This window comes from Agelaius phoeniceus, chromosome 7, assembly GCF_051311805.1.
Source record: "Agelaius phoeniceus isolate bAgePho1 chromosome 7, bAgePho1.hap1, whole genome shotgun sequence".
In the NCBI taxonomy this organism is placed as follows: Eukaryota; Metazoa; Chordata; class Aves; order Passeriformes; family Icteridae; genus Agelaius; species Agelaius phoeniceus.
Genome location: NC_135271.1, coordinates 19,525,627 through 19,541,075, shown reverse-complemented (window position 1 = coordinate 19,541,075; position 15,449 = coordinate 19,525,627). Strand labels below are relative to the sequence as shown.

General features: G+C 38.8%; 1 protein-coding gene across 8 annotated transcripts in view; it reads left to right on the top strand.

Moving 5' to 3' along the window:
* TFPI (tissue factor pathway inhibitor) overlaps positions 1-15,449 on the top strand; it is a 121,197-nt gene that overhangs the window by 59,110 nt on the left and 46,638 nt on the right. The window contains exons 3-4 of one of the 8 annotated variants that reach the window (XM_077181135.1): positions 2,312-4,537; positions 4,803-4,909. In XM_077181135.1, the coding sequence (XP_077037250.1) occupies positions 4,530-4,537; positions 4,803-4,909 (115 nt within the window). In that variant the 5' untranslated portion in view covers positions 2,312-4,529. Of the gene's footprint in view, positions 1-1,487; positions 4,538-4,802; positions 4,910-7,220; positions 7,258-15,449 lie in introns of those variants that run through there. The other 7 variants (XM_077181134.1, XM_077181137.1, XM_077181136.1 and 4 more) reach the window with 7 other exon arrangements.

Genomic DNA, 15,449 nt, shown 5'->3' with positions numbered 1-15,449 from the left:
CTGTCAGAAAGTTACTTAAGCATTTCAAGTTATAACAGCATTATGGTATTTAAAAAGTTATTCAAAATATGTACCCTAATAGATTGTCGTTCAATCTTGGATTAAAACTCTACAGAAGATTTTTTTTTTTTATGAGCTTACCAATGCACAACAAACTTTTAATGCAAGTTTTCTTAAGCTCTGTCACCATCAGCTGCTCTTAGTTCCACATAATCTCAAAGGGTTTTGTATGGAACCAAGAAACACCTCAAAATCAGCAGTTACAGGGCCTCCTCTGTGGGGGTGTTTCAGAAAAAGTCAATAAAGGAAGAGAACTGGTCAGCTGGTGGGATGAGCCCTTAGGAAGTGGCTTCCTTCAATCTGAGCATCACCTAATAAAGTCAAGGAAAATGGAAGGGTAAAAAAAAAAGAGCAATTAATGAAGGAATTGTGTATCTCAAGAACTCATGCTGCCAAATAAAAAATCTGGGGAAATGACTTGGTGAATAATACTGCAACAGCTGTAATTTCATCCTTCATATAGATAGTCCAATTATACAGGAGATCAATAACAATTAAAGGGTTATCAATAGTTCTATGAAATCAATTGGACAAAAATGAGGAGTACTGTGAAAACAGGGTGGTTCTTCTCCTCCATCATCTTCACAGACAGAGAAGTCCTATTCCTTAAAACTGAAAGTCTAGCATCTTTGAGTATTGTTTTCATTCCTGTTTCAAAGCATGATATGAAAATAGACAGTTCTATCTCTTCCCATTTTGTAGATTGCATTTATCACAAAATTAGATGATCTTGTTTTTACAGCACATGCCAAAGTAATTTTATAATAACATTAACTCATCTTTCTTCCAGTGAAATATATGAATGGCACAAGCATTCTCTTCAAAGAGATAACATTCTCAGAGTAAAAGCAGTAATATCCAAACAATGCTGAGAAGGAATATGAAAGAGACCATTTGTATTTATTATTCTTTGTGTGAAATTAAAACTAGCAAACACAGCAAAAGCAGCCAGCTTAGTGACAGTATCACATAATTAGGAAATGCTTGGTGAATGAATAAAATATATTTATTTCCATTATACTCTGATCAAACTGTTCTGATGGTGAGCTCTGTGCATATAGAAGAGGATAAGTAAATTAAAAATGTGGGTTTTCTTCACTCTTTTCCATGTGGCATTATTAGTGTTTTACCAGTAAATAGCCCTTACATTGTAGTACCAGTCTGGGTCCCATTGCAGCATTCTTTTACCTTTATTTCCACAGTACTGTTTCTACAAAGATATCAGCATTTCATTAGCATGAAACTACATAGATTTTTTCAGATTTGGAATAATGTGTGGGCTGATTGAGTTTAGTGGCTTTTAAACAATTTGGTTTTGTGATATTGTGATATCTAATGGAAACAAAATGACTGTTATGCTCCAGATCAAAATGCTGGAGGCTGATAATCTTTCCTGGTTGTAATACCATTTAGGGATTCCTTGGATACCTCTCAAGATACCCAACAGATTTTAAGAAGCAGAATGTTAAGACTATGGACTCAAACTTGCAATTGGATTTGAAGGAAGGAAAGTGTTGGTAACTCCCCTAGTACTGCAGATATCATTAATACTCCTCCCTGCATTTCTTTGTAGATGTTTAAAAAAACACAGGAAAAGCACCCTCCAATTAAACAGGGGGATTATACTGGATGTAAACCCAGGTTGGTAGCATAATTTTCATTAAACTGCTGGCCAGACTGAAAATAATTACATTATGCCACTGGTTTCCATGAGGGAAACAGAGTGCACCCACACTGAGTAAGATTTTATAAAGAAAATAAACTAATAAAGCTCTTAGGACTCTGTGTACTTTGCATGTACTAAACTAACCTGGATTTTTTTCTTTGGTTTGTTTATTCATATGTTCATACATTATTTAACACTGGGACTAACAAGAATTGATGAATCTTGTCATGCTTTTCAGAGCCTGAGTTATGGGAAGTGACACCACTGAAAGTTATACTTGTTTTATGTGGCCTACAGGCTTCATGCAGAGTGCCATAATATATTTTACTCACATTTCTATAATATGACTGTAAACAAATACTAGTTATGAATGTGGTCCCTGAGAGGAGAATTTGTCTGGAGTCTGTGTGTGAAGGATTATTGATTCCTGCTAGAGCTGAAAGTGAGTAGCAGGTATGGTAAATAAATCAGGAATCCATTATACAGGTGCATTACTGCCAGAAACACTTGCTTGAATTTTTTTTTGTTGTTGTTTTTGAACACATAATTATTACCATCAAGATATTTTTCTTATTGCTTATACAGTGTTTTCCACTCCTTCACCCTTGGGAGCAGCTGCAGAGTCCCCAGGGCAGGGCTTCATCTTCTGACCAGGAACAAGGCAGAGAACAGAGGTCCATGACTCTGATCAAATTTTCTAGGACTGGAGAAGTGATGGTACCAGAAGGAAAAATACAAATTAATTTCTTCCATCCTTCCAGAGTCTTCCTTCTGTGCTGCTCACTAAAGCAGCAAAAACCAAGGCACAAAAAGGAGGCATCTCTCACCCTAACAAAGCTGTCCACACTGCTTTGGCCTTCAAAGGGCTCCTCAGGTCCTGAGTACCAACCTTCTTTCTACTTCTTTGCTCTGTTTTCTTGAACATTTCCTCTCAGTCTCAGTCCCATATTTGTTCTTGTGCTGTAAGGATACAAAATAATAAAAAGGTTTAACTTGGGAGCTTAAGACTTGCTTTCTCAATTTTTTAGGAATTACTGCTTTTCTAAATGTAATTCAAAACTCTTGTTCCCAGGTGGTCTTGTAAAGTCTGTGAAGATTGTTTTCTTTCCTTGATGCAATGCTATTTTATTCTAACCTGTCTCAAATCATGAGGTAGAGCCCTTGACTCAGCTCTAGTGAATTTTACTTAGCACCCAGAGCAACTGTCAGCAGTGGTCAAGAAAGCTGCTTTGGCATTTCCTTCTGGGATCTTCATCCTGCCTCCTGCTTCATACACTTACCAGCTTAGACCTAGCCCCTCACACACTAACCTTCATCTTTTTTCAACTTTTCAGTGAAGATTTTCCTCAGCTTTTTGCTTCTCCACACACTTCTCTTCCTTCAAGGGCTCTCTGTTTCATGCTACTCCTTCACCCAAAGGGTTTGCTGGATTTCTCACCTGATTCTTCAGCCCTTTTTGCTCAGTGAATCAGCTGTCACACTCTTTGTGTCTACTTGTACCAGCTGTCCCCCAAATGCTCTTGTGAATAACTCACTGTTTCCTGCCCAAACACAGTAGTAGTCCCTCAGCTCCTCCTGCTCAAACCATTCTGCTCACTGCAAACTCTTCTGGACTCTGCTGAGGAAACCCAGACCCTTCAGCTCTTCCCACTGATGTACCTCAGTGCCTCACCCAAACTCTGCTTCTGGAGGTAAACCACAGAAATTCCCACCAAAATCTTCTCAACAATCTGAAAATATTTCTGTTTGTGAATATGGAAATCAAGCCTTTGTTCAAGATCAAGGAACCTGTGAGTGTTATCTTTTTTTGTAGACTGGACAAGAGGATGCAGGGTAAAAACAGAGAAGTGAGCAAGGTAATTGTCTCCTTCATGTCATCTCCATTATTTTGGGGATCATCCTTCACAGCATGAGAAATAATCAAGCCTAGGCACTGTTAAAAGTGGAGGAAGCAATAAGTGCTAAAGGGATTTTAAACATGAATGTAGTAGTTCAAGCACTGGATAAAATTAATTCTACTGAGTGGTATTTACCTACCTCTGGAATAATCCTCCACCAATCCGCTTCTAATCAGAGCTGGCTTGCATCAGAATGTATTTGAACACTACAAACAATTAGAGCATATTGTGAGAATTCCACCTACATAGTGGAGACAAACTGACTGCAAAGATGAAGATAATGAGGTGTTTCTAGAGCCCCAAGAAATGTATGAAATCCAGTTATCAGAGCACTTTACCATTAGCACCAGTGTTTATCAGGCAGTGGAGGGCTGCAGCCCAGTGTGCTAAGTGCTGTCACCTGGGATGTGTTTGGAGTAGAAGCGTGTGCTGGTTGGGGTGCTGATGTCTTGTCAGGTGAGCCCATTGCGGCTCAGGCGCTCAGGTGAAAGCAGTAACACCACAAATCACTGAGCCACATCCAGAGCGGGGTGACTGCAATTGTAGTCTGCTCTCTCATTCTGTGTAAAACCTCTTTTCCACTGTGTTTCAAAACAGTTTTGTGCTGATATTTGAAACCTTGATTCTTTGAAAAGTGACTCTTAATCCCGTGAGAAAGAGGTGTCTGGTTCGGTTTTTTCTTTTCTTTTTTTTTTTTTTTCTTTTTTTCCATATTTCCTGCTCTTTGAGGACCATCACACCCTCCAGAGAAGGCAGGGCCGGGCCGGCCCCGGGCTAATTGCGGTGATTAATTGCAGGTGAGCTGCGCGAGGGGTTTGTGAGGCAGGCGGGGCCGGGGCGCTCCCCATCAGTCCCACGGCCGCCTCCAAACGGGGTTCTGCGGGACCTGCTGCGCTTATCTCCCGATGAAAAGGTTCGGTTTGTGCTCTTTGTGTGCGTTTGGGTGTTTTTATTGGGGTTTTTTTGTTTGTTTGTTTGTTTTTTGGTTTTTTTTTTTTTTTGTTAGTTTAAGTTAAGAACGAGGGCGGCTCGAAGCCCAGCAATCTCCAGGTGAGCGCAGTCCTGTGGGAAGGAGCAGGGCCGAAGAGTGATTCACCAATATCGCCATCAACTTTTTACTAAGCACCTGAAAAAACTAATAATTTACTCACATGCCTTTATTTGTTGTCTTTCCTCAGTGTTATCACTCAACACGTGCTGGTGGAGGAGCTGCTGGAACAGCCACAGCCGATGGGAAAAAGCCCATGGAAATCTCAGGAACCAGACGTGCCGTGCCCGTTTTCAGGTCAGGTGTGCATGGAAATAAGGTTTTGTGAAATACTGCAAATGTTGGCTGCAACTTACTTTTACTGCCCCTTTTCCACCCTGACAGACTTTGCTAACTGTGCTCAGTGGCTCAGCTGATGAGGGTAGTAACTAATCAAATTCTTGAATAATTTGGAGTTGTTGCATCTGCTGCATCCTGATAGGAGAGGAAGCAGAACTGTGTGTGGCTGGGAATGAGTTATTAATGAAGTGATTACAGAAACAATGGTTTTGTTTTCTGCTTTGTACCTCATGAAAGCTGTTAGCTTTTCTGAGGCAGGAGGAGGAAGAGGAAAGAGATGTTTTCATTAGTAGCTGCCAGCATCCCAAAGTGCTCCTCGGGTATTGCAAAGCAGAACAGTATGAATTGCAGCAGAGATAAGGGATGGTAGAAGCCACACAAGTCTGCTCTGTGCTTCTCTAGATACCATCACAGTGTGTTAAGAGTAAATTAGGGTAGCAGCATCTGTTTGCCACATATGTAAACTCCTTGAAGGTAAGAAAAAAAATGCTTCTGAGTATGAGAACACCTTTTTGTCTAAGTATTAATATAATAAAAAAAAAAAGAAAAATGAACAATAACTCACATGAATATTTGAACAGTTTAACCACTTTAAGTAGGGTTTAGGGAGCATTTCTAGTAAATAGAATAACTTTTGTGTTCATAAGCACAGTGCTACAACAGTCTGACCTCAGCCTGGGTTAATGGGAAATTATAGAAGGAATGAAAATTTCAGTTCTACCATCAGATGCAATATAAGGGGTGGTTTTATTCTCTACCTAGTCCTGAGAGACTAGATGTGAATACTGAGTGTGTTTAGCAGAACTGAGCATTGCATTCCAGTTAATCATTAGAATAGAGCAAAGCATTTATTATTTTCCAAGAGAAGAAGTAAAACCATTCATAGAATATTGATGAGACAATGTGTTTAAGGCTCAGGATTTTCTTTCCTGTGCAGTTTCCAAGGCAGTCCATGAAAATCCCATTCCTTCCAGTCTGGCCTGTGAAAGGCATTGCTGCTTAAACTTCCTCTTGTTCTTTGTGGTTACTGATGATGAAATGATTAGATAATTACAGATTATCTTAGCAGAGTTCTCAAGAATTGTGCTGGACAAAGTTGTTAAAGGAGAAGTGTTGCATAGTGGTTGCTCATTTGTCTTTACCTATTTTTCCCTCACTATAAAAATACACAAAAATTGATAAACATTGACTTAATCACTTCTGACCAACCCCAAGGCCTGAGTGTATGGACTGGTCCTTTCTTTTGCTCTCCCTTAATGGAATCTTAACCAGTTAGGATGTTAGTGTTTTGCAGAATTAGGCATCAAAATTGGCCAGACTGACTAAAACGTGGATTTATAAAGTAGAAAGGAAAAAAAATATCGTTTTTCACCAGCTTTTATCTGGCTACATTTTTTTGTCTTGCTGAGGTTTGGTGTTCTATTGTCTCTTTGACAATAACCTTTTCAAGGCTTTTCAGAGAAAGGGCACAGAAGCATTGGAAAGAGTTATTTGTTCACAGCAGTAACATTATTCAAGAAAAATAGGTATGTTACAATTGGAGAGCAGAATTTTATTTGTATTTTAAGATAATGCCATGATAATTAATACGACTATTTCAATTTCAGCTGTGCTGTGCTGCATTGCCATTAACAGGCAGGATTGTGCCCAATAAGTTGGTTTGAACTAGAGTTCAAACTTTAGTCTGAGACTAATTCATTGGATAAGAGTGAAATCTGTCCAGCTTGTAACTTAATGAATAAATTCCATTTTTAAATTTGGTAGAATTGTTCTGTAGTGAGCAGCACTTATTTTGTTCTGTAATGACTTAGTAGAATGGTTTAAGAGGATTCATTGTCAAGCAGCCTCTGGTAGAAATGTGGTCTGTTTTTCTTGCAGTCAGTTTTGGTGCTCCCCTGCCTGAGGAATGAGAGTTTAACTCCCATGCCATGAATAACATTGTGAGGCAGTGTGAACTTGGGGAAAAAATGGCACAACGTTTATATCTCTTAGTTAACATGGGGTTTTTTAAATAAATACACAATGGTTGTATCACATTTAGAGAGCTTTTGTACCAGCTGATAGAGATTCCTTGATTGAGCAGCTGATTTCTATAAACAGCCCGTGTGTAGGCAGGGTAGCAGGAGGGCTGATGGGAGGAGTAGGATTTAGGTTTTTATTGCTGATAGTAATCATGTAGTGACTCTGGAGTGTGGGGGTGTGCAGAAAAGGCAGTGAAGAGTTCCATGATATTTCTGAAAGCAATAAGGGAGAAAAAATCTTCCAAAAACCACTGGGGTATTTACTATACAAGAGGAAACAAGAAGGTGAGAAAGGCAAGTTTGCTGGTCATTTTCAGCTGTAAGTGCATTTAAAACACAGGTGTTTGTTTTTAAAGGTTTTTATAGTGGCGATGAGGGCTTGCAAATTTGAGAATTAGCTAAAGGTAAATGGACAATTTAGATGTGCTGTGAAAAAGGGAAAATTAAGGTGATGCTGCTGAAACCTCACTACGTGATCCTCTCCCTTTTGTTTGAACAAGGCTGTTGATTATCTTTACTGAGATCAGTGAGTTGAGTGAGGACAGCAGGGTGCATGTGATTGCTGGAAACAACAGGAAAAAGCAGAGTGTGGGAGGCTGGGGGATGTAGGAGGATGTCCAGCTTTGGGAGGCAGGGAGTTTTTAGACTGATGAGCATTTGAGCTGTGAAATGCAGCATGGCTGCAGAAAATGTATTGCATTGTTAGAAGGAAAAGGCAGGTTGTTCCCCAAGAGAAGAGAAACCAGGCAAGGGAAGCGACAGTCCCACATTCCTGCCACTAGCAAGCAGGTTCAGAGGACATTGAAAAAGCAAGGAGTCAATGGAATATCCTGTCTGAGCTGTCAGCAGTGAGAATTTCACAGATGAGATCACTGCATCTTTTATAACATGAAAAACAACAAGAGTTTAGATAAAGCTTCAACTTCAGTGCTGATGGCTCAAATCTGGTTGCAGTTACTGTCTTGTTCTCCCTCAGCTTCTCAGATTAATGGCTACATATGTGCCAGCTCTTTTCTTTTTCCACCCTAAATATATCTGGAGGTACAAAATGTAGTCCCCTGTCAGAGACTGTGCACACAGAATGGGCCAAATGAGGGCTTTGGGCATTTCACTTTTGGGGGAGGACTTGGAATGTAGCTGCCAGCTCAGAGTAGCCTTATTGCTAAACTAATAAAACACATTATTGAGCCAGGTTTCCAGCCTGGAATGGGATGGTTTGGGTTGGAGAGAAAGATCACCCAGTGGCCACCCCCCTGCAAAGGATCTTTCACCCTGTGTGGGTAGGAATGACCATATCACCCACCAGATCATTGTGATTACTTTACTAAACCTTCAAGTGGAGCAATCTTGAAACGTGCCTGTAATGTTGTAAAATGAACCTGTCAAGTTCAACTGCAACTCTGAGTCAGTAGGGTTTTGAATTTTTATTTTTTTTTAATAATTTTGACTTAGATTTTCTGATTCTAGAGATAATATTGATCTACAATCCCAATACAAATACATCATTACAAGTGCCTGCATTTGGATGCATTGCTGTCTGCCTATGGAATGGTTGATCTGTGTCATATTATTCTGTAGCACTATACTTGTAAGTTTTCCAGTCCTTTCCCTAACAACTTGAATTAATCAAAATGTTGCCAAATAATGCTCCCTTATCTAATCTAACGACTTGTTCATGTTAGTTTAAATACTTGCTGTGTAATCAAACTACTTAATAGAGCTATAATTAAGTATAACTTTAACTACAAGGTGTGATTTATGCTGTCAGCCTTTTGCTGAGGGAGAGTAAAACTGCTCTTATTCCAAGGAATTCCACTTTTTGGAGCTTCTTTAAGCAACTTAAATCAGTTTTTGACTCACTTCTGTGTTTACAGAAGTTTGCCAAAGATCAGAAAATAGATGGCAAACATTGCTTCTCTTGTTTCTCACAAGAATTAGTTTTCTCTACTAGTACCAATTTGTAATCCAATTTTTCCTACTAAAATATGTGACCCAAGTCTGAGAAGACATTAGGAAGCAAAATTGAAGACTAACAATGCCCTCAAATTAAAAAGAACTCTTAGGAGAGGTCGGTGAGGGAAGGATATATATAGGGAAGGATTTTCCAAAGGAAATAATTGAGTTGTTCATCCTGTGCAGGCTTGCAACTTTTTTTAGTGAGATGGCCTGGAAAAAAATTATTTGTTTATATTTTAATTTCAAAACTAGGCCTGAATATCCCTGTATGTCTAGAGCAAGAGTCTGCCTTAGCTGTGAAGCAGCAGCACGGTCTCTGTGGATTTCATATCCTGTTTTCAACCTGTCTGTGTGTGCTGCACTGCTTTACTGCATCCGAGTCACTTCACACTGGGTTTAAACTCCCAAATTAGCTACAAGGAAGCTGGAATGCCTGGAAGATGGTGGGGGGGAAAAGAAAACATGGATTACATCTCAATCAAAAGAACATGCTGAGTGAAAGGGTGATGTACATCTTGTAGTGATGTACACCTCTACTTCCCATGCAAGCTATTTTTGTTTGCCTGTTTTCTGAAAGTAGTTTAAATTGGCAACTAAAGGAATGCAGGAATAAATATCAAATTTCATACTGCTTTTACAATTATTTCCATTATTTTAGGAACCTAATGTATCAGTCTTGGTTTTTTTCCTCTTGTTGAGAGAAAAATTGAGGGGATAGACTGGAGGGGTGAGCATAGTTTTCTGTGTTTTGTGGGTTTTGTAATGAACAGAGGAAAAACACTTCTGTGACTTGCAGCTTATGGTGCAAGATGGAGAGGAAGTGTGGTGTTCTGCATGTTTTCATTTTTAAAATGGACAGCAATGTGTTCAGGGGCTAAGTATTCTCTTAACTTTCATGTTTTATCTCATTCAGTGGTTTTCTGTGATATGCATGAACCTTTGTTCAAAAACTTTGTAAGCATTTAAGTATTTATCCAAATTTTCGATGCCATGTTTTTTCACTGTGCACTATTTATAGTTTTAAAAATATAGAAATATTAAATTTATTAATGCAACTTGTTTCATCTTTTACAAGGTTGAATACAATTTGGAAATTGTTGAGTTTTAGCATTACAGGAAATGGCTCAAGCTATGACTTTTACCATAAACTATGTTTGTAATCATTAGCACTTCAGTTTCTCTGTTAATAAGCACCAGTGTGGAATTACTATGTATTTTTTGAAACCAGAAAGTATGGATTCATCTGGTGCTGATTATCATGTTACCACATGTTAATTATGCCTGGCAAAAAATTTGTTCTTTTCCATTATATGTTTGTGGAGAAGCCAGTTAGTTCTGCTTCATTTCAGCAAACTGGGCTGATGCCCAGACAACTATTAGCAGCTTCATTGTCATTATTTATACTGAATGGCAAAATTTGTCATTATCAGGGTGAACTGTGCAACCTGAAAGGGAAATTCTTGGCCAAACATGTTTATGTTTCTTTTCCTTTCTAGTTATGCCATGGTCAGGACAGCTATGTGTCCACAGGCCCTGGTGTTTTTATGGGGTATTTCCATCAATTAAAAAAAAAAAAAGCCTCATTTTTTGCCACTAGTCTTGGTTCTAAGGCATCATGGCCATGTGAGGGAAATCTGTTAAGTACCTGAGGAAAACACCAGTAATGCACTCAAATTGTGATTCAGCTGTGTTTCCCTGGGGTGAATCTGCACAGCCAGGAGTAGAACCCATCTTAGTGAGCAGCTGTGCTACAGTTACTTTGTGATTGTTGCTTTTTTAAGTAACAGTTGTATTTCAGCACCACCTATAGGTATGTAAAGGAAATCTATTTAGCTCAATGGCAGGATTCACAAATGGGTTCTGCATTAATTGAAAGTGAGGTTGTTTGTGACAATTGCATAGCTGCTGTTACATTTTTCATCTTTAACCTTGGCTCAAAAATATAGTAGCATGCTATGTAATACATATGAGATATGCTATGACATTAAATTTGTTTGACTGAAGGAATATTTAGTATGAAACTGCATGATCAGAGGCCATGAGAGGAAGCTTCATGAGATGCAGTTTTCACAAATAGTGTGAGTTTTGCAGGTTTTGTCTTTTAATGTAACAAAAGACTGGGAGAAAAATTGAAGGTTTTTAATAATGTCAGATTTTCTCTGGATTCACAGGTGGGTTTTCTGTACTTTAGGAAGTGTTTTTATTGATTAAAACTAAAGAATCTGCCTTCATTGTTTAACTTAATCAAATATGGCTAAGATTTATAAGTACCTGGTACATTTTTTGATCCAGTGTCTCTTTACGAGGAATGATTCAGGTTTTTGAATTGGGCAAGAGTGGCAGCATTACTGGCCTTTTGAAAAAGAGAAGATATGAGATATAACCTGAGTTCTTACTCAGGTTGCCTGGTTTTCCCAGAGAAAATATCTCAGAAATCACAAATGCATGAGATCTCTGAAGGCCAAGTGTCCCATTATGCCAATGCCCCCTGAATTTCATTTTAGTGTTTTATGCACAACCTTAAATTTACATACAGTTTAAACAGAGGGCTTGTGTTAGGTTTTATGGTTTTTTTCTGTGTGTTTTTTTTTATTCTGTCTGTAATGGTTGCAAAGAAGAGGACAGAAGTGTTTGTTCTTCCTAGTCAAGCACTATAGGCAGTAGAAAGGTAATTTGTCAGGACCATAGAAGGAATTGTGCCTTTTATGACAGTGAACAAGACTGGTGGCAGATGATAGGAGGAAACATCACTGGCAGATCTTTGTGTTTTGTAGTAAGTGATATTTAGTTATATTAGCTGTTCCTGCAGCTTTCTGTAACAGAGACACCATTTGTTTCTGCAGATATCTTTACAATTGTACAGATATTGTTCTTGTATTGTGCTTTATATTTGCCTTTGGACAAAAAAAATGCTTTGCTACACTATCTTTTGAATTGGGAAGGCATTGAAGAGACAGTGGAGAAAGGAAGAAACAAAAACATGAAAAATCTAAAAGAGGGATTGGCAGCCCCTGCTTGTTGTGATTTTGTTTATTTTTAATAAATAAATACAGTGACAATGAGAAGTTAAGTGATCTCTCCAAGAACAGTTTAAAAAAGATATTATTGTCCAGAAAGAGTCTATGACACTTCTGCAGCCCAAACCAGAAGTAGTCCTTTTGCTCAAGCTCTCCAGTGTGTAGTTAAGAGCAGATGTTGCTGTGGGTGGAGTGGGGAGGGTCCCAGTGAGGAGCCTGGCAGGATCAGACCCAGGTTATAAACCTTGGGCTGCAGTCCAAGACTGAGGAAGAGCAATGCTGGAGCCTTGGGCAGGAAATCTTCTGTTCTGCTCCTGCTTTAATGCCTTGGCATGAGTAAGACTTGAAAGATGATATTTCTGTTGTGGAGCTCCTCATGGCTTTGGTGCTTCAGGAGCCATAAACTGCCATAGATTCACACTCCCTCTTAGTGAGCTTTAGCTCTATTTCTGCAGGGTTTGTCAGTGCCTGCCCTTTCCTCAGATCATGGCAAGCAATGGTGCTTGTCTAATCACTCTTTGAGGGTCACTGGGGCTCGTTATCTATAATGAAATGCCAAACAATTAAAACATACACGATTTTAAGGTCAGAGAGAAGTAAGTTGGTTTCTGGCCAGCAAAGCTGCTACAACAGTGATTAGAGGAGTTTGCTCTCATTAATGGTGACAAGCAAGAACCAGAAAGACTTTGCTTCATAAATGTAATGTCTGCTGAAGTTTCCAGTATTTTTACTTAGATTATGTGGAAGAGCCAGCAAGGAGCTAAAGAAATTACCTTATAGTGTGGTTGTGTGTGAAGAATGTGGTTCTTGACATCCAGCCAGCAATGTGAGCACGTTGTTCCAAACATGCTTTGTAAGAAAAGCCAGTTGGGGAAAATGGCCCTGCTCCCCTGCTCTGTGCTTCTGGAATAGAATGTGTGTTTTATAACCTTGGGGAGCTTGTGGAAAGGAATAACATACTGGTCCAATCAAAAAGCAAGTTTCCTGAAGCTGTGCTGCAGTTCCCCAGGACTATATCACTGAAAGCCTCCTCGCTTGGCTTCAGAGCTGTGGGGGCTCCAAGTGATTTCACTCCTTGGCCATCAAATTGGTGTTTCTAACCAGGAATGCTGAAAGCAGTGCAAGGGCTCACCCTCTGCACAGCAGCAGAGTTGAGTTGCCTTGCTTTGGGCTTAGCTCCATCTGCATCACGTCCTGTCTATGAATAAAATTGCTTAATAATGACTTCAATTTGCATATTTCACAGTGATTGAGAGCCTGTGGTACAGTTCTTACTTTCAAATCCTGTTCATGCAATATAAGTCTGTTCTGTATTTTCACAGCAGCAGATAATGCTTGAAGGGCTAACTTCTTAATTCCCCAGAGGCTATAATTTCTACTTACCCTCTTATCAATGGTTATTTTCTTATTTTCTCTCTCTGATTTATTTTGTCTTATAAAACTTTGTATTGTATTAACAGACAGGATAACTTGTTCTATAGCTTGTTAAATAACTCTATCTTGCAGAAGTTAATCTTAATTAGGTCTGGAATTCAAAAGCCCTAAATTGATACGCAGTTTCTGAAAGCCCCTGCATTATCCCTGGAAGCATGGAATGCTTTAACAGCTCATTTTGAAAAAAAAAGAAACATCAAGAAATGAAAATGGATTCTAATTAAATGATTCACTTAATTTGTTGCTTCTTAAAATAGACTGCTGCAGACCCTTTTTTTTCTGTTATAGTATTTCTTTTTGCTTAGATTGTTCACAGAGATGTGTCTTTTCTAGAAGTTTACTCTGTGTATCACCTGGTTTACCTCCAGACAAAGAGCCTTTATGGCTATAACTCAGACTTAGAAACCTGAACAAATAAACAAAATAAAAACTAGTCAAAAATTACAGTGACTGGGCTGGAAGAGGTTGAGCACTCAGCAGCTAGGAAAACTTGTTCCTTGATCCCCTTTTATGTTTCAGTGGTGAGTTGGAAGTAGCTTGAATTCAAGCCATCATTGACCTTCTTTTGTAGCACATAGGTTGAAATCTTTCAGCTCTTTCTTATCCTAAGAAAATAAGTTATGCCATACGATATGCTCATACATTTTGGGGCAGGTTTTCTGCTTTTAGTCCAGCAGCCGTGGATGAGCAGAGCACCTCATACAAAATAAAAAAGATTCCATTCAGGTATTTATTTCTTAATCTCCTGTAGATGCAAAACCATGGGTAGGAACAGTTAGAAAAAGGTCATTCTACCAAGAGGTTTCTCTCTTTAATGGGAACAATAAAGCCTTTGTCAGCTACCAGATGTGCAGGCAAATTGAGAGGTGACCTGTGGATTGATCCTGCAAGACAAAAAGGGCTTCTATCTCCATTAGCTGCACCATTCATTTAGAGTTTTCTTTCTGTTGTCTTGGATTTAAATCATCATTTTGGAACAGAAATTTGACTAAAAATATGCTGGAAAAAAACCCTCTTTTATTCTGTACAGTAGGATTCACTGCTGTTAGACTAAGAAATTATTTTCTTCTTTTGAAGTGATTTAAGTGATTGACCTAGTGGATGCTCCATATGTGGGGGCTTTGTGTGTTTGTGTGTGCTTTCAAGAGCCATGAATTATAATTTGACATCGTTTTGTAATTAGTCATGACATGTGCTTCATGTTTTCTCGCGGCATATTCCAAAGATCAAGTCTTTATAATCAGAAGCATTTGTTCAGATAGGAAACTGCTCTGTGTAAAAAGCATTGACTGTATTGCAATGACTTTAATAACAACACAAATGTAGAGACAAATTTAGGACTGTGAGATAAATGTTTATAGAATTTTCTGGTGATACTGACCAAAGGAGTAACTGTTGTATTTCTAAAGAGGTACAGAAGTTCCCCTGGGAAGCTTTTTAAAGCAGTAAATATATTATTGAGTACTCCAGAAATCCAAGCAGAGCAAATATGTGAGTTCTTTACTACTGAGGTCTGCAAAGATACCCAGTTTTCAGGTTCTGGTTTTTGTTTTCAAGGCCTTAAAGCTAATACCAACAGCAATAAGTAAAGCATAGTTTCTTATCAGGTTGTGTTATTTGTGTCATCCTACAAAGAAAAATTGTATTCTAAATCCTGGCTAAAGCTTCTGCATACTTTAGGCTTTGAGATTAACAGGAATCCCTTGTGCACAGAGAAGTTGAACCTCACAGGTTTCTGTATGGTTCAGGTTACTGAAACATCTCTGCAATTCAATTAATGTGTTATTCCAAGAAGGTATAGAAAAAGCAAGTGAAGAAATGGAAATTAATGAGCACGTGCAACAAAACTGTAATGCATCACACGGTGGCCATGCAGTGACACAGCTGAACCCTTGGGAATGCTTCCTCCCCCTCTAGTGGTTAAACTGCTTTTCTGAGCAGTGGACTTCCAAAATCTGCCAGAGCCAAACACTTGCAGATGTGCCAGAGGACGTTGGAGTATCTCCAACTGGGAGGTGGTAATTATTGAGCTTTCCACTTTGTTTCAAGTCTGCTTATTTTGGAGGAGAA